Raw genomic sequence first — 26,059 nt, 5'->3', positions numbered from 1 at the left:
GCTTGGGTTGGGCATTTGGGTGGGAACCTTGAACAAGCTGTTTGGATGGGGTAGTTGGAGGGGTTTCATCTGATGCGTTTGGAGGAGCTGTCTCTTGCAGCATACTCTGCAGTGTTACTCCTCTCATTTTCAGTAATGTGTCCATCTTTCTTCTTCTGCTCCTTGTCCCGCATCAACCCGTCCTCTTCCTGTCCTGTCCTCCCTAATCCCCCCTCCAGTCCCCTGTCCTCTCCCTCTGCTAGTCCCAAATTCAACCGCAACACCTTGCCTCGGAAACAGGATAGGTAAAGGTGTTTGTGCTTCACTGTTGCTGGAGAACACCTATGGCTTCTGTGCGTGTGTGTGCGTGTGCGTGTGTGCGTGTGCGTGTGTGTGTGTGTGTGTGTGTGTGTGTGTGTGGAGTTTTTGTCCTCACACTGTTGCACTACTGACTCCCCCTCATGGCTTATTTGCATACTTGAGCTTTACTGAACCTTAGTAAAATAGCTTACTGTAGCATTCACATTTGTGCATGAGTGTGTATGCTCAACATGCTCCATTTAACTTGATTCCGCAAGCAGATGCCCGTGTGTGTGTGTGTGTGAGGAGAGAGAGAGAGAGAGAGAACTGCAGAGCCCCTAAGATGCATATGCTCATAACAGCACTATCCCTCCCCTGCCCTCCCTCCCTCCCTCCCTCCCTCCCTCCCTCCTTTCTTTCTTCCAATGCGTTTGTCATGCGTCTGTCCACCCCTCTTCCAGTGACTCTTACAGTGATAGGAACACGCTGCCTAAGAAGGGATTCAGGTACTGGTTCCTAGAAGCACATACTAACACTGCTAACCTGTAACACACAGGCTCTTTCGTGCACTCTCTCCCTCACTCTCTCTCTCTCTGTATCTCCCTCTCTCTTTCTTTCTCCCTGATGGCTGTTTCTGCTGTCTGTTTTTTTTTGCAGTGTACCTGTGGACCCATTTGTTTCTGTGCTGCCAATTTGTGTGCGCGCATGCGTGTGTGGTTGTGTGTGCGTACGCGCCTGCGTGCACGCATGACTGCACACAAACACACACGTGTGAGTGTGTGTGCGCAGGTGTTTGCGCCTGCTGTGCTGACACGTTCTGTGCTGTACCCGTCATGAGTTCCGCTTTAGTGTGTCCCATCTGCTCCTGCAGCTTCAGCTCTGAGCAAGCTGCTCATTTGTCCATGTTTGCTTACTCTGCTTACATCTTTGCTGTGGCATTAAGAAGTGACCCCTGTGATACTGCAAGGCCTTTCAATTGTCTCATTATTTTTCAGTATGTAGGTGTAGACTCATTTTTATTTCTAGTTGAATATAATTTGTCGTGAACAAATATTAAATTAAAACTATTAATTATGAGAAGAAAAAACAAACAAACACTTAAGATTTATCACCACAGACTTTCCAGTGTACTCTGCCCATGGTTGTCATGCTATTTTAATGTGTAGACCTGACTGGAGAGTATTTGTGATACCTTGTCCCCAGGTACTGTCCCTCACCACAGGTGCGTCAGGAGGAGGCACGTGATTGGCTACGTTCACATTCCGCTGGCGGACTACAGGACTCGGCTAGCAATTCCCCATTCTCCACAGGCTCCAGCCTCACGTCGCCATCAGGCACGCGCTTCAACTTTGCCCAGCTCGGTACGGCCAGCAGAACAGAACACAGCACTGAGCTTCAATCAGTCTTACCTGTAATAAGCACCCAAACATACCAAAAACACAGACGAAGACTTGTACAGCAACTTTAAAGTGGACGTATTATACCCCCCTTTACACAAATGAACACAGTTCCCTGGGGCCTTAATGAAATGTCTGACATGCTTTGGTCAAAATGCCACAGGTATCAGGCACTACAGGACCCTGCTCAGACAGGCTGGTTTGAGTGCTTGGTCCTTTGGATGATAAAGAGCCACTGTTTATCTCACACCCCCTTCCGCAGGGTACGCTGACCAGAATTCAGCTTTGCTCTACCATCGCAACTGTTGGGCGTTAGCACTGAGAGAAACATGGCTGCTGGGAAAAAAAACATACCAGTGCCAGAGAATTTGTAGAGAAAATTACAACTCTGTCCTCCGGTTTTGTCAGACACTAGGGGCACCTGCGAGCGAGTCCAAAATGAGTGGGGGTAAATTGTCTTTAACCTCTAAAAACTAAGAATTAAAATAGTTTCTTACCACTTGGCCAAGAAGTATGTATTAGACTAAAAATAGCAAATATTTGTATTGCTTTTTTTCCTACAGCAAACGGCCTTTCTGCTACTTCAGTGTCAGCTCTCCAACCAATTAGCCCTCAGCAGCAGAAACACTAGCATCCTACTGTCCAAAACCCATTCAACTAACAAACTAATAGTGTTGTTATTGTATATTCTGCTGCAAGTAATTCCAATAATTTTGTAGAAAATTAGCTACACCTAATGTATTGCCTCAGCCGTTAGCATTGGCTAGTGCGAAATGGCCAATGAAATGCATAGCTAGCTAAGTTGGCCTAATTATTTTTTAATTACTTAGCCTCATCTGCAGTTTTGCCATGGACACTTGATACTGATCCCTCGTTTAGTAAAACTTTCACACCTACACACTACAACGTGTACCCGTTTGTCAAATTACAGATGGACATAAAGCACATGTATTCCTTGCACAACATAACCCACTAACGTCACTAACTCCTCATTAATTGACTGGAACACAGCAGTAACTATCACCTTATTCACGTATCTATAAAATAAAGTTCAGCTTGCAGACATTCAGGTAACAAACTAACAGTGTTGGCTAATGTTATTGTGGGTCCTGCAGTAAGTAATGGCAATAACTTTATAAAAAATTACATGATGTGTATTAACCTAGCTAACTACCTCAGCTGTTAGCATTAGGCGGTCCTAAATAGCCAAATAAATAGGCTATATGTCCTATAGCATAATTATTTTTTAAATACATTTCCAGTGTCTGCAGTTTTTCTAAAGACAGTTGGTATTGATCTGTTTTTTTAATAGAGGTTTTTTTTGCCTGTCTTGCATTGTATTGACCCAAGTTGTAAATGCAGTCAGACACAGAGTAGTTGGCACATGCAAAGCTGCAGGTTTTTGTTAAGTGTAACTGGGACATTGGCAAAATAAGCTTTATCCACTCACCTCTGGTGTCCTCTTGAGGCTGAGGGCTGGTATTTGTGCCAAAGTGCTGGTCTGTGGAGCCAGCAACAGAGCCGTTCCCATGGTTACTCTTATCTTTGACATATGCTAGCGGTTCCAGCGCTATGCATTACTGTTTTATAGAAATCCAAGCTAGGATATACCTTGAAATATGTATTTATGAAATGCATGTTCAGCTTTGGAATGGATTATGGCCTTCCTTTGGTGTCCTACACCTCTGTCTCTATTAAAACACCATGGTCTCACTGGGTTTGCAGCCAGTCCCACCACAGCAGCACAGATCAACCTCGCTAGCCTGCGCAACAACAGCGTGTCCAATCAAGACAGCATGGTGGACTCCTCTGGCGACACCCGTCTACGCAATTCCTGCATGTCACTGGACGAGAAGACACGCACCATGAGTCGCTCGGCCTCCTTCAGAGATGGATTTGAAGAAGGTGAGGAAGATGGAAGGATGTACAGAGGGAGCAATGGGCGGACAGAAAAAACAGAAAGTAAAATAAAAGGGGGTCGCATAGCTCTGATTCAGCTCACAAGCTGTTGGGTTGATTCTGGTGGTAAAGAGTTGATTGGGTGAGTCTGGTGGCCCAACAGTTTATAGTTGAGTGTGGAGAGGTTGAACAGGTAGGAGTGTGTGTAGTGCTGATTGTTGAGTGTGGAGACGTCGAACAGGTAGGAGTGTGTGTAGTGCTGATAGTTGAGTGTGGAGACGTCGAACAGGTAGGAGTGTGTGTAGTGCTGATAGTTGAGTGGAGACGTCGAACAGGTAGGAGTATGTGTAGTGCTGATAGTTGAGTGTGGAGACGTCGAACAGGTAGGAGTGTGTGTAGTGCTGATAGTTGAGTGGAGACGTCGAACAGGTAGGAGTATGTGTAGTGCTGATAGTTGAGTGTGGAGACGTCGAACAGGTAGGAGTGTTTGTAGTGCTGATAGTTGAGTGTGGAGACGTCGAACAGGTAGGAATGTGTGTAGTGCTGATAGTTGAGTGTGGAGAGGTAGAACAGGTAAGAGTGTGTAGTGCTGATAGTTGAGTGTGGAGACGTTGAACAGGTAGGAGTGTGTGTAGTGCTGATAGTTGAGTGTGGAGATGTCGAACAGGCAGGAGTGTGTGTAGTGCTGATAGTTGAGTGGGGAGACGTCGAACAGGTAGGAGTGTGTGTAGTGCTGATAGTTGAGTGTGGAGACGTTGAACAGGTAGGAATGTGTGTAGTGCTGATAGTTGAGTGTGGAGACGTCGAACAGGTAGGACTGTGTGTGTAGTCTGATTAGTTGAGTGTGGAGAGGTAGAACAGGTAGGAGTGTGTGGTGCTGATAGTGGAGTGTGCAGAGGTCGAACAGGTAGGAGTGTGTGTAGTGCTGATAGTTGAGTGTGCAGAGGTCGAACAGGTAGGAGTGTGTGTAGTGCTGATAGTTGAGTGTGGAGACGTTGAACAGGTAGGAATGTGTGTAGTGCTGATAGTTGAGTGTGGAGACGTCGAACAGGTAGAAGTGTGTGTAGTGCTGTTAGTTGAGTGTGGAGAGGTAGAACAGGTAGGAGTGTGTAGTGCTGTTAGTTGAGTGTGGAGAGGTAGAACAGGTAGGAGTGTGTAGTGCTGATAGTTGAGTGTGTAGAGTCATAGAACAGGTAGGAATGTGTGTATAGTGCTGATAGTTGAGTGTGGAGAGGTAGAACAGATAAGAATGTGTGTAGTGCTGTAAAGGGTAGTATCACACCCATGCTGCAGGGCACCGCTGGGTCATTCATCACTGGATGGAAACGCTTTTCCTTTCGTCCTTCTGTCGTTTGTCCCTTACTCTGCCCCTCCATCAATTCTTTTGATGTTTTCTCGAATGATGTGGGACATTTCATCCGTCCTGTCATGGGCACCCTAGGGGCAGAAGCTCTGTGTAGGTGGATATACGGAAATTTCCAGTTTAGTCAGCCATGACCCTGCAGTGTAATTAATTTGCGTCAGAGATGAAGGATGACAGATCACCACATTTATCACCACCACAGCATTTATTATCATGCACTAATCCATGATTTTAAAGGAACTTTTCAACACAGATCACCAGTCTGGGTTATAAATGGTCATGTATATTTTTTGGCTTTAAGGACTGGTTCAGAGATTTAGATTTCAGAATCTAATTTGTTTTGTAGGCTTTCAGAGTCTACCAAATAGCTAATGCTGTGCAATAGCAGTATCACAGCTGAAACATTGACACTACATACTAGCTTTGTGTGTGTGTGTGTGTGTGTGTGTGTGTGTGTGTGTGTGTGTGTGATGATGTATTGCACGTGCTTGCTCCAGTACCCTGTTCCCAGAGAGGGAGAGATAACAGAGAGAAATGTAATTACTGAGGGATGAGTCTCTGATGGAGGGAGGCCGCAGAACACTTTCTGCTTTTTCCTCCCTCCTTCTACCTTTCTCCATTTCCTTTGACTTTTAGTTCTGCTTTGCTCCTCCTTTTCCTGCCTTCTGCATATGCCATGCCTCTGTTTGGCACACTCTGGTGAATGCACTGTGTGACTCGGTTTGGGTGACACACCTCTCAGACCTGCTAGACTTTTGTTCAACTAGATGGCTCTCCTTCTGCTAAAGTGTTAACAAGGCCCTGTTCAACCAACTACCATCCTCATCCACTAGGGGGCATCATATTAGGAAGTGTCAGACAGGCCTTTGAGAACTGCTGTTTTGACTGGTCTTAGTGAGATTCACCACAGGGTGTAATCTGATGACACTCCAACCAGGTACGTTAAGTGATGAGCACTATGACGCTACCCATGAATACTTTTAATGAGGAAGCCATGCTGGTGGAAGAGAGAGTTACAGTTGTAGGCTTACAGTGGTTGGAAAGGGTGTATGTATGTGTGCACGCACACATGGAGTATGTGTGGCCTGCATTGTTTGTATCTATTTACAAAATTAGCCTGTTTTCAGTACTGTAAATGTTTTACCTCACAAACTTCGAACCTTCAGATGATTTGCCAGGCTGTTACTTAAGACAGGCTACTGACACATGCTGGGGTCCTACTGGGTCCTGCTGGGGTCCTGCTGACCCATGCTGAGTCCTGCTGAATGATGTGTAATGACCATTAGATGAACCAATTCTGCTGCCGTTGATGCTGCACTGCTGTCTTTTCCATGCTCAGCTCATCTGTCCCCCTCTGTCCCTCCAGCACATGGGTCCTCCCTCTCTCTGGTCTCCAGTACCTCATCCATCTATTCAACGGTAAGTTCAGCCACTCTCTGTGCACCTAAAAACATCAAAAAGACACAATCCAAAATTAGATTATATGTACACAAACAGCCCAGAATTTTTTTTTTTTTTTTTTTTTTTTTTTTTTTGGTGAGATTTGACTTGTCATACCAAACAAAACATTATGTCCAAAACAGGCACATACAGTTATCTGTTTGCTGGAAAAAAAGGGCGTGATTTACGTCATGTCAGACGTTCTCACACACAAAAGACTCATATGAAACCCGTGCGTGAGACTGGCTGTTGGCAACCGTCCACTTTACACTACACCCACGTGGGGAATCCCTCAGCCAATCGCTGTCTGGGTACAGGCCAAGCCTGCCACGCCCCTTCAAAGGGATGGTCCACTCACCTGTGGAGGTGGCGTTAAGGGTGTGTCTTAGGGCCTGGAGTGTAGGTGAGAGAGTAGATATAAATGTTCTGAAAGAGCTGACCTCAGTCTAGAGATATATTGACAGAGACAGAGATAAAGTGAAAGTGAGAGCGATAGTGTGACAGGATGATGGCTACTCTGTCTATCCGAGGAGCTGTAACTGCTTGGCATAACACGGTAGGATCACCATACAGACATCTGTTGACATTCATATATGATATTTAACCTTTACACTTTCCTGCCACTGAGCTCCAGCAGATTGGTGAAGTTGTTTTGGTTTTTTTTGGGCTTTTTTCATCCTTTTTTATTATTGTTTTCTTGTTCTCCTATTGCTGGTGTAATCGGGGTGGTAGTGGAGTTTGTTGCCCAAAAGGATGGAGTGTGTAGTGATGATTTGACAAGACTGGTGTGTTTTGCAGAAAGGAAAAACCAAGACATACACAAGCAAACACACACACGTGGGCAACCTGATGTCGTAACCGATTTTGTATGCTTGAGTGTTGTTTATGTGTGTGTAGAGAGCTTTTAGTTAATTGGCATCAAAAATCCAGTTTAATGAAAAGGGTTCTGCATTGAAATAGTTGAAGTGTTATATGCATCAGTACAACACTGTGTGTGTGTGTGTGTGTGTGTGTGTGTGTGTACACATTTGTGAGTTTGAGCACACACTCCTAAGCCCTCTAGCCTGCACAGAATGTGTGACTTCACTCAGAACTTAAGGCTGTTGGCGGCACTATTGTTCTAGACACAACAGCATGCCAAACGCAGACGCCCTGAGGAGTCTGTCTGAGCTGCACGGCACTCTGTCTGAGCTGCACTAGCTACCTGTTTCTAGAGTATCCTCACAAGCCACAGCGAGCTTGGGGAGACGGACAGAATGGAGAGACACCGTCCTGTCTGCTCTCCTTTTTGGGTTCATTAGCTGTTCCTCTGAGGTGTAGGTGTGATCATGTGGGTTCTGTGTCTTTCTGCTTGGCTGAGGTTTAAGTGCTTGAAGTAGTGAAGTTGTGTCTAACTGCAAAACCCTGTGCATCATTTTTGTACTTTTTATTTCAGACCGAAGAGAAGTCGCAGTCAGAGGTGAGAACATGAGAACAATTCTCACGCACAGACATACATTTAGCAGTCTCCTGTGCATTCACCCCCTCCCGTGTACGTGTCTGCGTGTGTGTATAGAGAGAGAGCGTTTGTACGTATGTGTATGGGTTGTTGCAGCCATGTACGTGTGCGTGCGTGCATGTTTTCCATGCCTGTTACTGACCTGTTGTGAAAACAAACTGTGGGTGGTTTCAGTCAGGTCCTATTTCAGCTTTAGTTTCAATAAGTCCACCTGGCTCACATTTACAATAAACCCACTGTGAAATACAGCACTTGGATCAGAGGCGCAGTGGAAACAACAGCGACGTAGATGACGGCAGAGAGAGGAATGGCAGATCTACGTTCAGCTGCTTCCACTCTGAAACACTGAGATTACAGCATCAGAGTTGTGGCCCCATACTGTACATACACCTGTGAATAGTTTCTGTCTGATTTCAAATCCCCGTATCCTTTGCCTCCCCACACCTGGGCTAAGGCAGAGACCTTGGCCAGGCTCCATGCCCCAGCCTCCTGTCTTTATTCTGTATTTATTCTACCTCTTTATTCTTCCTTTTATTTAGGTCTTTATTCTTTTTTCCCCCCTGACACCCCCCCCCCCCCCTTTGGGGGACTATTAAGATTATATACTGGATAATTAACAAATCGGTGAGGGCCTCCTATGTAGAGGGAGGACATATTCTGATATTCTGCATTTTATTCTGTCTTTTTGTCTTTATTCTGTGTTTTTTGGTAGTAGTTTTTTTGTCAACTCCTTAACCTTTTTTTCTCTCTCTTTCTCTGCAGATCCGCAAGCTACGCAGAGAACTGGATGCCTCACAGGAAAAAGTGTCTGCCCTGACAACGCAGCTGAGTGCCAATGTGAGTAAACGCACGCCTACACACACACAGGGCACATTCCATCAAGGCAATGCTGCAGTGACCTGGTGATGATGTAGGAGACAGTATAACCGGTTCTAGGATGAACTGGTTGAATTTTATTGTCTAATGACTGACGGTGATGATGTCAGTGGACTTTCCTATTGCTGTTATCTTAATGCAAAACACACAGAAGCTGAAATGCATTCTAACCACTCAGACAATAGCTGCATTCTTTAATAATAACCCAGTGAAAGCACCAGCCCTGGACACGTCACTGGTTAAATTTGTTGGCATGTTGATCATTGCATAAACTCTTACATATGAAATATACACTTTGCATGCATGTGTGTGTGGGTGTGGGCGTTTGTGCCTGTGTGTGCATAGCAACAGAGAGATGAGGGTAGGAGAGGCAGAGTTTAATCCCTCAGACACACACATTATGCACGAAGACAGTGTCATCCCCGAGTCCATGCAGGTGGCTTTGTTCTGTACAGCTCAAGGTCTTTGGAGAAGAGAGGAACTCCAGAGGCTTATGCTGGGTCTGGGCTGGCTGTATTTTAGGTCAAGGCTTGAGTGCATAGCACGGGCATATGAAACGTTTACACTAAGCTGCATGGGTAGATCTGAGTAGAGATCGATTACAGGATGCTTGTGTGTGTCTGTCTGACTGTCCGTCCATCTACATGCATGTTTATGCGTGTATACATGTGTGTGTGTGCGCGCACATGTGTTTGCAGGACTGTTGGTTAGTACAACATAATGATTGATTTTTGGGCTTCATAAAGTTGACTTATTATTGTATCTAAGGAAATTCACAAGAACTGTGTGCTTATTGTGTCTGAGGGGAGACAGCTGTGTGCTGTTAGCATCGTCCGGATATGTGTTTGGATAAGTTTTAAATTAGGGAAGCAGAGAGAGCGACAGAAACAAGGACAGATACGTGTGGGATCCTCTGGTCAGCAGTGAAGTGCCAAGGCCTCTGGTTTGCTGCTTTGTCTCCAAACTTCTCCAAGGTGGGAGGAGCATGTGAGCTGGCAGAAGTGCATGGCTCAATCAGCATTGCCACACTGGCACTGGTGAGCGGTGGGAAGAGGCCAGGCCAATCAGGTGGCTCCCACGGCCCTGATGACTGAAGGGGGCAGGACTGGAGAGATTGTTCAGTCCCCCCCCCCCCCACACTTAGATTATAGTGTCTTGTTTCGTAGTCTAATAGTTGTTCATTTGTTAGAAAATTATTTTGTTACTTATGTAGGTGAACTCAACACCAATTATTTTTCTTTGGGTAAAAGGCTGTAACAGTAATCTCTGGTTATCTGAGCAAAACATCACTGAGTTCAGCTGTATGTGTGTGTGTGTGTGCGTGCGTGCGTGCATATGTTTAGGCTCACCTTGTGGCAGCCTTTGAACAGAGTCTGGCCAACATGACCATTAGACTGAAGAGTCTTACAATGACAGCAGAACAGAAGGTAAACATACACACGGTCACACAAAAACACACGATCATTCACTTTCTCACATGCGCGCGCACACACACAGACTCACAGGCCCTAAGGTATTTGCATCAGACATGTCTGTGTGTGCGTGCACTAGGACTCTGAGCTGACTGAACTGAGGAAGACCATTGAGTTACTGAAGAGGCAGAATGCTGTGGCTCAGGCCGCCATCAATGGAGTCATAAACACGCCCGAGCTCGTCTGCAAATCTGAACGCACAGGTGAGTGAACGAGTGAGAGGGTGAGTGAGTGAAGGGGTGAGTGGGTGAGAGACTGAGGAGATGAATGGGAGTGAGGGGATGAGTGGGTGAAGGACTGAGGAGATGAATGGGAGTGAGGGGATGAGTGGGTGAAGGACTGAGGAGATGAATGGGAGTGAGGGGATGAGTGGGTGAAGGGGTGAGTGGGTGAAGGACTGAGGAGATGAATGGGAGTGAGGGGATGAGTGGGTGAAGGAGTGTATGAGTATGTTTAGTGCTGGGCAGTGTACTGGTAAAGGAATACCTGTAGAACACAGTTCCATTACATAGATACTGGCAAATCAGAAACAGCTGTACTCATTAGACAAAAACACAAATATCAACTGCAATTGTCAAACACACAGAAAAGCCCCTCACTGTTAAACACTAATGCATGCAGGTTTAAGCCTTATGTTGAACTATTTGCAAGGATGGCACATGCTGGACAAAAAGGCTCATAACTTGGCTAGCTATAGTTGCAAAATCATTTTCTAAATGTTGTTTTGGGGAGGAGATGAATGAGGAGGGAACCACACACGTAACCAAGGCCGAAGCAGCTCTCAAAAAAGAATTTGTTCTAAAAGGGAGGGTCCTTGGTACTTTGCCGTTGGTTTAGACTCAAATTTTCCAACCATAGCCAGCAAACTCTACTGTTCGTTATATGGAGGTAGTGGATTAGCTAAATCTTCCTCCTGTCCTGTAGACATTGAGAGCTTGCACTTTTTCTCAAGCGTGGAAGAAGTCGAGGAAGCATATACCTACTCGCATAGACTTGGGCATTTACTTTCGAAAGACCTTTTTTTTGGAGCGACACTTCTGGTCACTGCTAAATTCTACTACAAGCGGTTCTATTAAATATCAGCATTTTGCATTGAAGATGCGAATAGCCCTTGATGGATATTGTGGATTTTTTTGGTCTGATGCCAGTGCGTAAATCACATAGCCACTCCCAACTCTATTTATACTGACATTCTGTATCCAAAGCAAATTGGTCCTAAACGTTACAGATGTCTTGTGGTAAAATTATTTTACAAATATATGCCCGAAAAAATCCTCCCGTCCAAATAATACTCTTGAATAAATAAAAATAGTTTTTGTATTCAAGGATAATGCATCTTTTAAACATTTTGTTTAAAAGATACATTTGTTATTTGTTAAATACCTTTATTTTTGCCTTGCAACGTTCTACCCTATATGTAAAGATCCCTTTGCTTGATAAAGAAAAGCAAGATGTTTTCCTCAGGATTTATTAGCTATGATTAAATCTAATATAAAAAAGCAAATTAAAGTTGATTAAAAATAAAAATAATGATCTGTTTTATTACTTTTTGGCTATATTGTGACATTATTGTCTAGATAATGGAAACTATATACATTTTAGCCCAATTTTAGCTCTGCAGATATCATCGACACAAGCTATCGTTACTGCAAGTTGAGTTGATGATAACACCAGGGTCTCTCTCTCTCTCTCACACACCCACACACACTCATTGACCTATCTTCACTGCAGTAGTCTGTACAAGTTAATACATGCAGTATTAAAACAAACAATTTTTGGCATTTTTGTTCGTATTTCTATCTCTGGCTTTTGACTATCTGCTTGCGTAAAGCAGAGGAAGATTGTGGTTTTAGTAGTACTCGATATTTTGTGATATCCTTGTTTACTGGTTGGTGCAGGCTCCAACAGCTCAGCAGCGAGTGGGCAGACAGACCTGCGCATGCGCAGACAGCACTCATCTGACAGCGTCTCCAGCGTGACCAGTGCCACCAGCCACTCCAGCATGGGCTCCACCATGGACAATTCTGACAACTGCAGCAAGAAGAAAAAGAAGAACTGGGTTAGGGTGACACACACACTGTTTACACCTTCACAACAGCTGAACCTACACTCGTGCACTCACGTTTTGATGCGCGTTCAAACCTGGACAGACCCGCAGACACAAGCTGGCGTCAACATTCACATACACCCAAGACTTTGTTTTAGTACCGTCATACAAAGTCCTGCTTTGAATGCGTCACTGACCTGTGACACGTGTAACACGTGTAACACACTCCACACATGCTGCTCATGCAACTATTTTGAGCCCAGAGTGTGAGGTTGGAGTGCTGTCAGCCTTAGTGCGCTTATAATACTGTATGTGTGTCTGTGTATGTGTTGTTGTTCTAACACCATGCAACATTCCTGAAAAAAATTATAAATGCACTAGCAATGCCTATCATTGAGATCAATTAAGAACATTAAGATTATTCAGATATATTTAAGAACCTAAATCTATTTTCCTGTTATTTGCTAATACAGTTGTCATAACACAAATTATACCATTTGTCATATACTATAATGATCAAGTTTAGAGTGACAGTATTTGTTGTTATCATGTTAAATATACACGTGATGTTGAGCATTTATATCAGATGTGGAGATTAGTGGTTTTAGTGTTGTCTGGTTTTGCTGTAGCATGTAGGCCACTGTGTACTACAGTAGATGGAGTAAAGTCCTATGATGAATATGAATGTGTCAAAATTAAACATATGCTATGTAATGGCAGTAAAGTTGGGAGTATAATGGGAAGTGATGTCTTATTGCACGATGGATAGATGAAAGTATGTTAGACCTCTGAACGTTTAATGGGACTAACTTTATGTAGATACAGTTTCACCTTCAACAGATGTAGGTATTAGCGCTGTTGTGTTTGACCTTATCATGTTAGTGTTATGTTACTTTTTTGCACTTTGTGACCTGGCCTGTAGACTTTCATTATTGGTGGTGTTGCCTGTTCCCAGTTAGTGGTGGTGTTCCTCTGGGGTGAACTTTGGGTCCACAGGTGTTACAAATAAAGGCTCTCTGTGGGTGGTCTTTTGGGAAAAGAGAGGGATGAATGTAGATAATAAGGGGGCTCTTTGAAAACACCACTCCCTTCTCTCTTCCTGCCCCTCCGGCGTTTTCTGTCTCCTTCTTTTTCTGTAATTTGATCCTGTTGTAAAGCGTTTTTTGTGATTGTTGTTAAATGGTACATATTACGGTTGCCAACTATACTAGCCTGTTGTTTAATTGTGCCTCGTGGATCTCTCGCCTCACACAAATCTGACTTTCACTCAGATACACACACACTTATCCACACTCACACAGACATGCGCCCACACACACACCAGCTGAACCTGTGCTCTTTGTGTCTCCTTGTGTGCTGTCACATCATTTGGCAGGTGTATGAGGTAAGAGCATGCGTGTTAGAGAACCCTGCTCCACCCCTCCTGGCTAACCTAGCCTGTTAGCTTTAGCACCCCTTCTCTCGCTCCTGTCAGTCTTTTTTTAATTTCCACCCTTTTTGATTTCCATCCTTTAGACTTTTTTGTCCCTAAAGGTCCAAACTGAAACCAAATTGATTTTCTCTGCCCCCAAGGACTATAAGAGTGCCAAACAATGCCGTATTTCGCACGCTGCTTAAGGGAAATGCACAGTATGGCCAAGTTTTTCGCAGACTGCTACTGACTGACGGTTCTTACTCTTTCTCTTCTTGTATTTCTTTCTCGGCTACCCAACCTCCCCAAGCCCCCCCGCTTTCCCACAACCCCCTCCCCTTTTTACGTCCAGCTGATGACATTTGTCTTCTTCAGGACTTCCATCTCACTCTCGTCTTCTCTGTTGTTTCAGCTGCGGAGCTCCTTCAAGCAGGCTTTCACCAAGAAGAAATCGCCAAAGTCAGCGTCCTCACACTCGGACATCGAGGAGATGACTGACTCGCTGCCCTCCTCCCCCAAACTCTCCCATAATGGATCCTCCACCTCCTCAGCGCTGCTCAGGAACTCCCACTCCAACTCGCTGTACGCAACACCACCCGACTCTGCGCGCATGGATGCTTTAAATCTCCAGTGGATGGTGTTTTCGCACTGAAGTGTTGAGTGCTTAGTGTTTGTTCCCCAGTCTGACTACACTGTGAATATTTCAGTGTTCATAAAAAAATTATGCTGGGCAGCTTCAATCACTCTGTTTGAAGAACAGTAGATATTTTCTCAGGTTTGGCTTGTTGGTGAAAACTGTTTGTACTACTCTTTGTCTGCAGCTGGTGTGAGCTCCAGGGATCTTGTCCTGATGTAGGTGTCCGCCTGTCTGTCCACAGGCTGCCGGAGTGTTTGGACGGGGAGGCGGAGATGGTGATGCAGCTGCGCACTGAGCTCCGCGAGAAGGAAATGAAGCTGACTGACATCCGGTTGGAGGCGCTGAGCTCCGCCCACCAGCTGGACCAGCTGCGAGAGGCCATGAACCGCATGCAGGTGATCATTTACTCCCGCAAAGACAGCACACACCCATGAAACAGAGAATAAGAGATTTTGAGTTCACACAGAGCAAATGCCACTATTGACCTGTCTGGTTTTTGTTAATAAAAAACAGCAAAGTATTTAAGGTGTGTGCGCGTGTGTGGTGGGTCAGGTCGAGATCGAGAAACTGAAGGCAGAGAACGACCGTTTGAAGCTGGAGACCCAGGCGGGTGGAGGCAGAGTATTACCTCAGAGCTCCAGCGTGGCGGCCTCTGTACCCTCCACAGCCATGCTCTCACCTGGCCTCTCGCAGCACAGCCTGGATCTCACCGAGTCCACCGGCTTCAGTAAGCACGCATGTGTCCCAGTGGACTCGCAGCAGACAAACCAGGCGGGATTTAAAAAAAAGAATGTTTTTAAAAAAAAAAATAATAAGACCTTGAAAAAATTATTTATACTCACTGACACCGTGGGTGCATGTGGTAAATTTCCTGTCTGTAGACATTCTGCTGGATGACTCTGGAGGCGACAGCAGCTTTCGTAAAGAGGGCAGACACGTAAAGATTGTGGTCAGGCTCCAAGAGGATGCCCCATGGAGAGAGGTCAGCTGCCTGGGTTTGGCACGTCACAGCCCAGTCCCATTAGTACTGTGTAGGTGTGACCGTGCTTTTTTGTCTCTGTAGGACTGCAGACCGCGCGACTTCCTCATTGGCTGCATCGGGGTCAGTGGCAAAACCAAGTGGGATGTTCTGGATGGCGTTGTCAGGCGTCTTTTTAAGGTAAACACACAACGTTTGGGTTTGAACGGTGTGTTTCGTCTATGGTGTGTTATTTACATCTTGTGCAAGTCTGTAACCTTAAAAAGATCTTTCACCCAGAAATACTAGTGTTGCTGTCACTGAATCAAAGTTAGTGGGGGTTGGTGTGATTTCATCTGTCCTTTATCTTTGTGGCCCTTTAACTTTCTGATTGTAGGAATACATCAGGCATGTAGATCCAGTGAGTCAACTGGGACTAGGCTCTGACAGTGTGGAAGGATATCGCATTGGGGACGTGCTCCGACCCAGTGGGGCAGACACCCCGGAACTACTTCCCTGTGGGTACTTAGTCGGGGAGAACAACACAATCCACATCTCTCTCAAAGGTATTCAAAACCATGCACACAGCTAAACACACACAGCTAAGACACAGTGTCAGTTACTCTCTCAGGCAGAGGAAGTGTATGTTCTACTACTTCTATTCAAAACCTAAAACGATTAATTGGTTATCCATGTGTGCATGCATGTTTGTGTGCATATGTGTGCACATGTGTGTGTATGTATGTGTGTCTGTACATGCGTATGTGTTTGTGCTCATGTCTCTGCATTTTATGCGTTTCATCCAGGCGTGCATACCCAGTCCACGGACGCGCTGGTCTTTGACACGCTGATCCCTCAGCCCGTGCTGCAGCGCTACGTCTCGCTGCTGCGAGAGCACCGACGCCTCATCCTGTCTGGGCCCAGCGGCACGGGGAAGACCTATCTGGCCCAGCGCCTGGCCGAGCACCTGGTGCTTCTGGAGGGCCGCACGGCCAGCCACACCGCTGTCGTCACCTTTAGCGTCGACCACAAGTCCAGCAAGGCAGGGTCCCTTGTATCACTTCTGCCCTTCTCAAATAGGCATGCTCCCGCACAGTTCAGCCACTCTGCGGATCAGCCAGTAGAGCAGCTAGTGACTACCTACAGGCTCCGACAGCACACATGCCAGTTTAAACAGGACTGTGTTATTATAGGATGGCGTAGGACTGGTTTTGCTCTCTGCAGAAATAAAGGACAATATGCCTTCCTGTCCTCAGTTCAGTGCAAGACAACTGTATTGCCCTGATTGAGTAAACACATTGAAAGAAAAGACTTTAAAGTGGAAGGGTGTGTTCATAGGATGGGGTAGACTCTATCACGTTACAGAAAGTGGTCTCCGCACATTCCACCACCACTTTTTTTTTTTTTTTCCCGCCATGGAGTTGAAAGTTTTTTCGGCCCTGTTTTTTTCAACCTCCTTGTCTGTCTGTCTCTCTCTCTCTGTCTGACTGTCTGTCTGTCCGTCTGTCCGTCTGCCCATGTGTAGGAGCTGAGGCAGTATCTGGCAGCCGTTGGCGAGCAGTGGAGTGCTCCTGGCCAGGACACCGAGGCTCCTCTGGTGCTTATCCTGGACAACCTTCACCATGTCGGCTCTCTCGGGGAGATCTTCAATGGTCTGCTTAATTACAAGTACCAACGCTGGTGAGACACACACACACACACACACACACACACACACACACACACACACACACACACACACTCGCAATTATATTCTATGCAGACTTTCTCCATGGCACCAACAGAGCGCTGAGTGAAAAACACTGACATACACAGACATAACAGATACATGCAGATATTTACATGCAGACACTGTATTTAATGCCATATTTAAATATGAAACACTAACCACGTTTTTAACATGGCTGTCATTATTTGATTTTATTCAAACTAGCTGTTAATGACCACTTTTTTCCATGTTTGCAGCCCATACATCATTGGCACTATGAGTCAGGCCACATCTTCATCTCCAAACCTTCAGCTGCACCATAACTTCAGGTGCCTGGCCCTGACTCTCCACACCTCAACGTTCTCTGTGCTGCTGACACAGTTGCAGCATTAGCGCGCACCTTCATTGGTGTTACCAGAGAGTGACCACTAGGTGGCACTGTCCTACAATTGTTGGATAAGTAACACTATAAAATGTAATCCAGTCCTGTAGTATAGTTCATTACCGTTCCCTCTGAATTACTTCTTTGCAGGAAAACTAAAAATACAGAATGCTGATTGTTTCAGATTATCAAAGTCCATATTAATAATAATTTCAACTTGTATAGTTCCTTTCACAAACCCAGGGATGGTTTATATTTTAGAAAAAAAAAGGATCAGGATTTAAAAGACAGTACATGGCTATATGGGTTTAAATCTTGTTAAATCTTATCCCCATTCCGTTCCAAAAACATTTTGTAGATCACAGATGTTTTTATAAACTGCAGAACTGAGAGTGGCACAGAATCGGAGGTAGTGACATCTAAGCGTGTCCATGCAGGTGGGTGTTGTGCGCCAACCACATGGAACCTGTGAAGGGCTTCCTCGGCCGCTTCCTCCGGAGGAAGCTGATGGAGACGGAGATCAGCAGTCGCAGCCGCAGCCCCCAGCTGGTGAAGATCATGGAGTGGATCCCCCGTGTCTGGCAACACCTTAACCGCTTTCTGGAGGCGCACAGCTCCTCAGACGTCACCATCGGTGAGAAGAACCGCAGCACAACCTCATTAGCCTGGAGGGTGTTCTATTAGTGCACTAAAAGTTCTTCTTTTTTAAATTTGATCATTATTTCAACATGGGCAGTGGTAACTCAGTGGTTAAGTTACTTGACTTGTAATCGGAAGGTTGCTGGTTCAAGCCCCACCACTGCCAAGTTGCCACTATTGGGCCCCTGAGCAAGGCCTTTAACCCTCAATTGCTCAAACTGTACTCTGTCATAAATGTAAATTTGTTGTTTTTGCATTGATACATATACAACTAAATATTGGTTAACTTGAGTCATAGAGTTGATTTATTTCCTTTATTAGCCTCATTTATGTATATCTATTTTGCCACTGTATTTTGAAATATTAGAAATAGAATGGCATTTGTTACTCAGACACAGACAGACGTCAAGTGAATCATAAAAAAGATGTTTTAAAAGTTGTGCCATTCTGACCCTGCCCTCCTGGCCGGTGACCTCAAGGCCCGCGGCTGTTCCTGTCGTGTCCCATGGATGTCGATGGCTCACGGGTGTGGTTCACCGACCTGTGGAACTACTCCATCATCCCCTACCTGCTGGAAGCTGTGCGGGAGGGACTCCAGGTATGGGTGTCCAGTTGTAGCACTGAGGTTCAGTACAGGTGAAAATAAACCTGAAGCCTTCTCTGTCTTAATGGCTATTATGTACTGTAGATCCCCATTTCAGATTATATACTTGTGATTCGTGGCAATTTGGAAACCGAGAAACCAGTCTCTTTCTGTCTACTCCAGCTATATGGACGGAGAGCACCATGGGATGACCCTGCACGTTGGGTGCTGGAGACGTTTCCATGGGGATCGAGCCCACAGCACCCGGATTGGCCACCTTTACTGCAGCTCCGCCCAGAGGATGTGGGCTTTGATGGATATTCTGCCTCCAGAGAGGGTGCTAGCAAGCAGAGCACACAGAGCGACAGCGACGCTGATCCACTGGTGAGAAATACCCACCATGTAGCTCTCTTACAGAGTGACACACACACGCACACTCTCACTTACTCCTCGCCTGTCTCCCCACAGATGAACATGCTTATGCGTCTAAAGGAGGCTGCCAGCTGCTCCAGCCCACAGAGTTACGACAGCGATTCCAATAGCAATGGTCACCAGGATGACATCCTTGATTCATCTCTGGAGTCTACGCTCTGACATTTTGCCTTTTCCATAAACTCAAGACATCTTCTGAATGTTTCCGCGACCTCAGGCAGCAGAATCAAATCACTCCATTTGGAGATGTCCTCTGAGATGAGGATGTGGGTGCTGGAAACCCATTAAGAGAAAAGGGGCTTCATTTTCTGACAAAGAGGCAGAAACCTGCACTACCCATAATTTAGCTTGTCCTCCGTCCTGCACCTGTGAACATAACTAAAGACCATATGAGAACATATGAGTGTGAGCGAGCACTGTTCCCAGAATCATTACCTCCAAACTCATCCCAATACCCCTGAAATCTCCATCTTGGCACTCCCTTTATCCTTAAGCAAAGCTCTAGATCATGCCATCATTGGCCCACTTCATTCTTTTCAGTGCTTTTGTGGAGAAAGTGGTGCTCTGAAAGATGCTCTCTAAGATCTTTGGCTTAGATTTGGGAACTGCATTCAGAAAAAAAGATCATCTCTGTTGGGCAAACCAGGATTCACAAAGTCTGCACAGCATAACTGTCACAAATTAGTTTATTCCAATGCTGTCCATCATTGGATAGCTTAAATACTTGGGAAGAAGGGGTTCTGGGCACAAGCAAATCCAAGTCTTGGCTTAAAACTATTTGTAGCCTAAAATATCCATGTCATTGAATGTCTACATGTCAGCTGTATTGGGCTTTTGTTTCTCTGTGTTTCAGTGTCTGTAATTACATAGGATTCATTTGAATGATCAGGAACGTTTCCTCACTGATGCTGGATCTGCTTCTGACTGTAACAGTGCAGATGTTTTGTAGTCTGGCATGAAAAGTGTCCCTGACACCTGGGCTGGTCTCGACATGCCTCTTCTACACTCCTCTGCACTCGTCTTCTACACTCCTACTCCCTCAGTCACTGTAGCAGGCCCACATTCTCACCTTTTCACCACCCTTTCCTCTCACTCTGACTTCCTGGTGCTGAACTGAACCCGGTGCCTTACTCTGTTTTGTAATGTATACTCAAGAGGCACTATGATTTTATACCTGCTGAACTCTTCATTTGGAGATATGTCCTCAGTGAGCCTGTGGGTTCTGTGTTCCTCCCCCTCATCCTTGAGTGGCTTTATTACTTCATCGCATAAGATGGCTAGTGGCATGCAAATGAAAGAGCTAAAGGAAAGGTAGCAACAAAGGGACTACACCTTCCTTCTTCTGTTCAGGTGTTAAAGTTTCCTTTTTTATTTTAGCATCATGTACCTTAACATTGGTCACACCTGAGGCTGCAAACCACTGAGGTGTCGCTGGTTGGCACAATACTCTGACTGTGGCAGAGTTGCATGGCTTTATTTGGTGCTGCAGGATAGTATTTTATGCACCAAATCTGAAAAGCACACAATGCTGAGAGAGAAAGTGCTGGAGATATGGTGAGTTAATACCTCATTGACTTCCAGGGCCTTGGCCTTGGTCTTAGTGTTCAAATGTGAAGGATGGAAAATTACTGTCACAGCCATTTAATTCCATATCAGACAATACATTTGCTGCTTGATCTTATTTCTAAAAACAGGTGCTAAAAGCTACAGGTAAAACCTGTGTACAGTGAAAATCCTACCACAAAAATAAAACGCCAAAAGTGGCAGGATAGTCATTTCAGCACCACTTAATGAATAGTAAATGTCAGGATTTTTGTTTATCCTTGTCAATATCAGATACTTGATGTTGTGCAGGTGTAGTTAGAGTATAACATTGTCTTCACATATTGTGTACACGCCACTGAAGTGTTTGAGTGTTTCAAGTCATTAAACCTATGCAACATCTTTTTGGGTTTCAAATGGAAGCCAAATTCTGTAGCTCTCTAAATACTTTCAGCACTGCCTCTATCTATCTATATATATATATATATATATATATATATATATATATATATATATATATATATATATATATATATAAAATGTACAGTATGTATATAGTTTGTGAATAATTCTAGAATATGTGCCTGTTTGTTTTTTTTTTAATTATGAAGATTGATGTAAGTCGTTGCAAGCACAGATGTTTGGTTTTTTTTTTTCAATCCCTCCCCCTTACAGGTAAATGTATACATGGTATCCTGTGTGTAAGATACTGATGTACATATCAAACTACCCTGCTGGCTGCATTTTGAAGAATAACCTTTTTACTACATGTTTATAACAGTGCTTGGAAATGGCTATTTTGTGTACAGTGTTTTTTTTTCATCCAAACAGGTGTCTGGAGTTTGTCATTCATCATCTCTGAAAGGGTGATCTCTCAGATATATATCACTGTACCAGTCCTCAATTATTTACAATTCAATAAAACTAATGATTATTTATGAATGGTTTATTGGGCCTCATTATGATGCTAAACTGCATATGTTAAGTTCATTTGATGGCCATCTGTTCCTCTTGGCTGGCTGCTTTTAGCCAGAAACCGTTGTTGGAATCAAATCCAGCACATTACATACCCTGAATTTCTGACTGAACACAATATTCCAGTCTTGCTATGGAACAGCACCAAGTCCTGCTCTCTACGTAGGGTGCATTGTGGAAATGCTGGATTCACTAAAATAGATTTTGAAAGTTGCCCAAATTTAGCCTAAAATACGCTTATTGCCAACAAACATGAATCATATACCTTGCTGATTTTATTATTACTGATATTAGTTTATAATATAGTCTGGCTGCGTGGAATAAAAGTAACATAACCTGCTAGGGGGTAACAGACACTTCTCCCTACTTCTAAAACCTTGGCTACCAGTCATATCCTTCAACTGGTCACTGGCTCTGGTCCCTGTCTAAGATGATCTGAGAGATATATTTTTAAAATATTGTGTTGTTATTGCAGAAATCTCTTATAAGAATTCATAGGATTTTGATCACTGACTAGACCTTTAATAAAGCTAAAATAACTGACAGGTTTCTCATGATGACTTGCCTGTTTATTACCTTTTAAAAGAGGGACCAAGATTTATTTTACAAAAAGAACGATACTGTTAATTCATTTTACAATTTATTTGCTTTTTTTTTTTTTTTTTTTTTTTTACAAAAAACAAAACCACAACAAAAGCATAGAAATATACATACAGTGAGAGACGGATAAATTGGTATAAATTATACAATTATAAGTCTACAACCTTTAATAAAAATATCTATGTGAAATATAACTGTGTAACTCAATAATCTTGGTATAAAATATCCATACAAAAATATTTGTACAAAATACTGTACAGTTCCACAAACGCTGTGCAACACAGCAAAATCATAATAAGAAGTATCCTAATAAGTAAACCCTAAGTAAAGTCCTGCTTATAAACAATCGCTCAAAAATGCATTCATGTGAATGCAGCGGTCTAATTACAGGGATGTAACCTTCTGTTGGCTACGTTTGTGCTTGAGTATACAATCGCTATATACCACCGATAAAGACGAGAGGATTATGAAACCGTTATTTCGTCCTCTGATTCAGAAAAGTCTGAATGTTTACTCGATACGGAAGGTGACGAAATGTTCATGTCTGCGGTGTTTGATAAATCGCGTCTTGGTGAGTGGTAAACGTGTGGGGCGAGGGTGTCCTCGTCATAATCTTCCTCTTCCGAAGACTTTTTTCCAACGTCACTTAGATCTGGATGAGGATTCGTTTTCGTTGGCAATGTTTGCTCACGGCAACCACCTGAAGACAGCAGTTCTCGTTCCTTTGAATTCCTCCATTTCATTCGCCGGTTTTGAAACCAAATTTTAACCTGCGAAGAAAGTAACAATTCAGAATCACTCCAGATTGGTCCTGTGCCACTGCGAGCCGCAGCCTAGGGTTCAGACTATGCCACCACTACTGGAATAAGATGTTTTCACTTCAGGGGCTTCACGAGTCTGAAGATATTTACCTGAGAGTCTTTAAGGCCCAGTTTCGCGGCGAGTTTTTTCCTGTCCGGTTTGCTGATATATTTTTGCTTTTGGAACATTTTCTCCAGAGCTTTACGCTGAACATCGGAAAACACGGCCCGCCGGAGCATCCCTCTTCTGGGCTTCCCTCTGGCGGCTAAAGGCCATGAGAAGGTTCCAGGGATAGGTACAACAGATGAAGAGGCTGCTAACACACAGAGGGAGGGACAACTCAAATCACTGATTCAGACAAGTTTATGTGACTAACAACACCAAACTGAAAGAAGTTTTGTTTTCAGTGAGGGGGCTAAAAGTTAACACTCCGTTACCATGAGTAATTGGGGTGTTGCTTTTCCCAGGAAGAATGTAGAATTGAATGTTTGTGGAAAAAAAAAAGTTTTCTTTATAATCATCATTATTTTGAATTTATTCCCTTGAAATGTCTCCTCTCGTTTTGACTGAAATGGCACGAGGTGACTAATTAGCACATTGCCCGGATCCGCGCTGTATTGGTATGGTAAAAAGGGAGGGTATCCTTTTTCAGCAGCCGCCCAGTGAAGGACAGAGGAGTTAATATAGCGTGAACGGTAATTGTGTAGTAATGAACTGGCGGACAAAAGACTCCGGACAGGCGGGTAAAGCCATATATTATTACCACAAAGAGAGATTTACACTTTCAAACTAAACACAACTGCATGCCAGAATACTGATGACAGGGGGCCCGTTTTTTGCCCTCAAATCATTTTCATTAAATGAACACGAAAAGCTATTGAGAGCGCTCAAGTTTTGTTGACGTATTCAACACAGTTAGTGAAAAGCGTCGCACTTTATTATTTGGAGTGAATAAAGCACGAAGTAGAGTCGTTTTATGCCTCAAAGGAGCTTTCGTAAGCTTACTCAACTGATGGCTTACATTAAAAAGAACTCCGTGGACAGCGTCTAAACCAAAAGTGTGTTCTCGGAAAACATTGGGCACTTTTCATTTCATACCCGTTTCATACAGATGCTACAGGTATTTGCTCAGATTTTAGACGTATTGTCGATTTTAAAAAGTGGTTTTAGTGCTCATTTAGTTAATATATTCCCTAGTGGTTTTTAAACCTCTGATATTGCTCGTTACAACTTCCCACCTTCATCACTCACGCACTATGTGGTCTTGTGAGAATGTTGATCTCAGTCAATGCCTCCTAATGGGAAAATTAGTCCATGACTGGTAAACGCCCCACTGTCGCCTGGTAAAAGTCAATCTTTCCAGGGTCTGTGGGTGGTTTGCCCCGGTGGGAGCTGACCAAATTGGTCATGGTGCTGAAAGCATTGTTGGCAATCAGCGAGCCGAGTGTCCGCTCACTGTGGGAAATCCCCGAGCCAAAGCGCCCTCAATACCGAGGGGAAGCCCGCGCTTCAGTGTTTAACCATGACCACTCCTGGTAATTTGTAGATTTAAAATGGGTGGGGGTCTGCAGTGTTCAATGATAAGTTAGCATCCACGCTAAATGGGGGCATCAAATTGGCGAGACTTGTTTGGACAATGCTAATGCCTGCTGTGTCTAACCTATGTTTGCTACACTACTGATGGTTGAATAACTTTGGAAAGTGCATTAGATTCTTACTTACCAGGGAAGTAAGACGAGCGAACGAAAGGGTAGAACGATCCGTCGAAACAGGGAACGGGGATTCCTTTAGGATGGACGTTGTGAACGGTGTGGGGAGACGTAACTTAACAGAAAAAAAAACATGTTTGTACATTTGCCAGACGGTTTTCTCCAAAGTGATTTATAATTATCTAAGAACGCTACTTGAGCATTAAAAGTCTTGTTTGGGGGTCAACAGTGTCAATTTGGCAGTTGCGAGGCTTGAACTTGCAAACTTCTAATTACTAGTCAATTACCTTAACAAGTGAGCTACCAGTGAAACTTTTGCAAGACCTCTAATATGAACTGTGAAGTTAACCATACAATTATACTTAGACTAAGCGAACCGTCCAGGTCAACATGCAAATTAACAATTCGTTAGAAAACGTCAAGAAACAAAAAAACACTCACCTTTCTTTGGCGACGGTGCCAAAATAGCATTTACACCAAACTTGAGATAAGTTGCATCCTTGCTTCCAGGGAGTGGAGTTTTTGGAGAACAAGATCCGTATGTCGCCGTGACTGGAGAACTAACACGGTCCGATACGCTGGGGTTGGCCCGGACGGTGGGTGTCGTGGAGGTAGGTGGAGAAGCACTCGGTGAGTGCACAGCTCGGTTTAGATAGCTTGCCGGCCTGTTATGCGCAGCAGGTCCTCCACAAGAAAGCCAGGATGAACTGGAAATGTCGTTTGCAAAGACGGGATGTAGTGACGCTGCCGGACGCATGAAACTCGGGTACATCGCCGGTGGCGCGATAACGCTGGGGATCATCATCGTCCCGTTTGTAGTAGGGCGAGATAAAAATACAAAAAATATATCAAAGAGATTTTACTCCACCTTAATTCCCCTTTTGCTGTGGGACACTGAATGGAACGAGTCACGATGCACTCCTGGGTCCTCGTTTTAGAAGAGGGTCTTTATATCGGCTACTCTGTAAAGGACCTTTGTGGACTGACAGCAACAACAATAGAGCTCAATAAAGTCCTCCGCTCGAGTCCCTTTCAGCGAAGTGTAGAAGACACCTGATTGGTCCGAGAGCGCAATTTATGATTGGATTAGACTTCATAAGATTGCGCTGGACAATGCTCGCCCAACAAAGAAAGCTTATTCGTAAGTTTTGCATATTGACTGAGTCTCTTTGAATCTGTGATATTTTAATGTAACAGAAATGAATCCAAACAAATTAAGTCAAATTTTAAAGGCTAAAACGAATTTGTAATCTTCATTTCTAGAAGCAGTCGAAAGCCGTGAACTGTTTTCGTTCATTTAGAGGTCCTAAATGTTTCTTCTGGGAGTCAGCATAAATAAATTTGCAGATTTAACAAAATGTGGAAAATTACTGAATGCATCCAGTCAAAATATATTATTGTGTTATTGGTT

At 44.2% G+C, this 26,059-nt stretch overlaps 2 protein-coding genes across 6 annotated transcripts in view; one reads left to right on the top strand and one right to left on the bottom strand.

Annotated features, from left to right (window-relative positions):
• Positions 1 to 21,028, top strand: part of nav2a (neuron navigator 2a) — a 77,879-nt gene extending 56,851 nt beyond the window's left edge. Inside the window, exons 17-40 of one of the 5 annotated variants that reach the window (XM_027011144.2) lie at positions 219 to 284; positions 741 to 785; positions 1,483 to 1,640; positions 3,402 to 3,581; positions 6,305 to 6,357; positions 7,814 to 7,837; positions 8,639 to 8,713; positions 10,096 to 10,179; positions 10,304 to 10,427; positions 12,123 to 12,283; positions 13,647 to 13,655; positions 14,095 to 14,264; positions 14,561 to 14,714; positions 14,872 to 15,046; positions 15,201 to 15,301; positions 15,383 to 15,478; positions 15,675 to 15,843; positions 16,084 to 16,319; positions 16,803 to 16,957; positions 17,243 to 17,314; positions 17,805 to 18,001; positions 18,486 to 18,604; positions 18,773 to 18,973; positions 19,058 to 21,028. In XM_027011144.2, the coding sequence (XP_026866945.2) occupies positions 219 to 284; positions 741 to 785; positions 1,483 to 1,640; positions 3,402 to 3,581; positions 6,305 to 6,357; positions 7,814 to 7,837; positions 8,639 to 8,713; positions 10,096 to 10,179; positions 10,304 to 10,427; positions 12,123 to 12,283; positions 13,647 to 13,655; positions 14,095 to 14,264; positions 14,561 to 14,714; positions 14,872 to 15,046; positions 15,201 to 15,301; positions 15,383 to 15,478; positions 15,675 to 15,843; positions 16,084 to 16,319; positions 16,803 to 16,957; positions 17,243 to 17,314; positions 17,805 to 18,001; positions 18,486 to 18,604; positions 18,773 to 18,973; positions 19,058 to 19,183 (2,950 nt within the window). In that variant the 3' untranslated portion in view covers positions 19,184 to 21,028. Of the gene's footprint in view, positions 1 to 218; positions 285 to 740; positions 786 to 1,482; positions 1,641 to 3,401; positions 3,582 to 6,304; positions 6,358 to 7,813; positions 7,838 to 8,638; positions 8,714 to 10,095; positions 10,180 to 10,303; positions 10,428 to 12,122; positions 12,284 to 13,646; positions 13,656 to 14,094; positions 14,265 to 14,503; positions 14,715 to 14,871; positions 15,047 to 15,200; positions 15,302 to 15,382; positions 15,479 to 15,674; positions 15,844 to 16,083; positions 16,320 to 16,802; positions 16,958 to 17,242; positions 17,315 to 17,804; positions 18,002 to 18,485; positions 18,605 to 18,772; positions 18,974 to 19,057 lie in introns of all 5 variants that reach the window. The other 4 variants (XM_027011145.2, XM_027011143.2, XM_027011146.2 and 1 more) reach the window with 4 other exon arrangements.
• Positions 21,029 to 22,230: 1,202 nt separating this feature from the next.
• dbx1a (developing brain homeobox 1a) lies at positions 22,231 to 25,814 on the bottom strand. Its single transcript, XM_027011166.2, is given in 6 exon segments — positions 22,231 to 22,908; positions 23,050 to 23,252; positions 24,662 to 24,763; positions 25,090 to 25,317; positions 25,320 to 25,384; positions 25,386 to 25,814. Coding segments are annotated over 6 exon segments (972 nt in total). The 5' UTR covers positions 25,454 to 25,814; the 3' UTR covers positions 22,231 to 22,602.
• Between the last annotated feature and the right edge of the window lie 245 nt (positions 25,815 to 26,059).

The sequence above is a fragment of the Electrophorus electricus genome, chromosome 1 (assembly GCF_013358815.1).
Source record: "Electrophorus electricus isolate fEleEle1 chromosome 1, fEleEle1.pri, whole genome shotgun sequence".
NCBI lineage: Eukaryota > Metazoa > Chordata > Actinopteri > Gymnotiformes > Gymnotidae > Electrophorus > Electrophorus electricus.
This window is presented reverse-complemented; position numbering and strand designations above follow the sequence as displayed.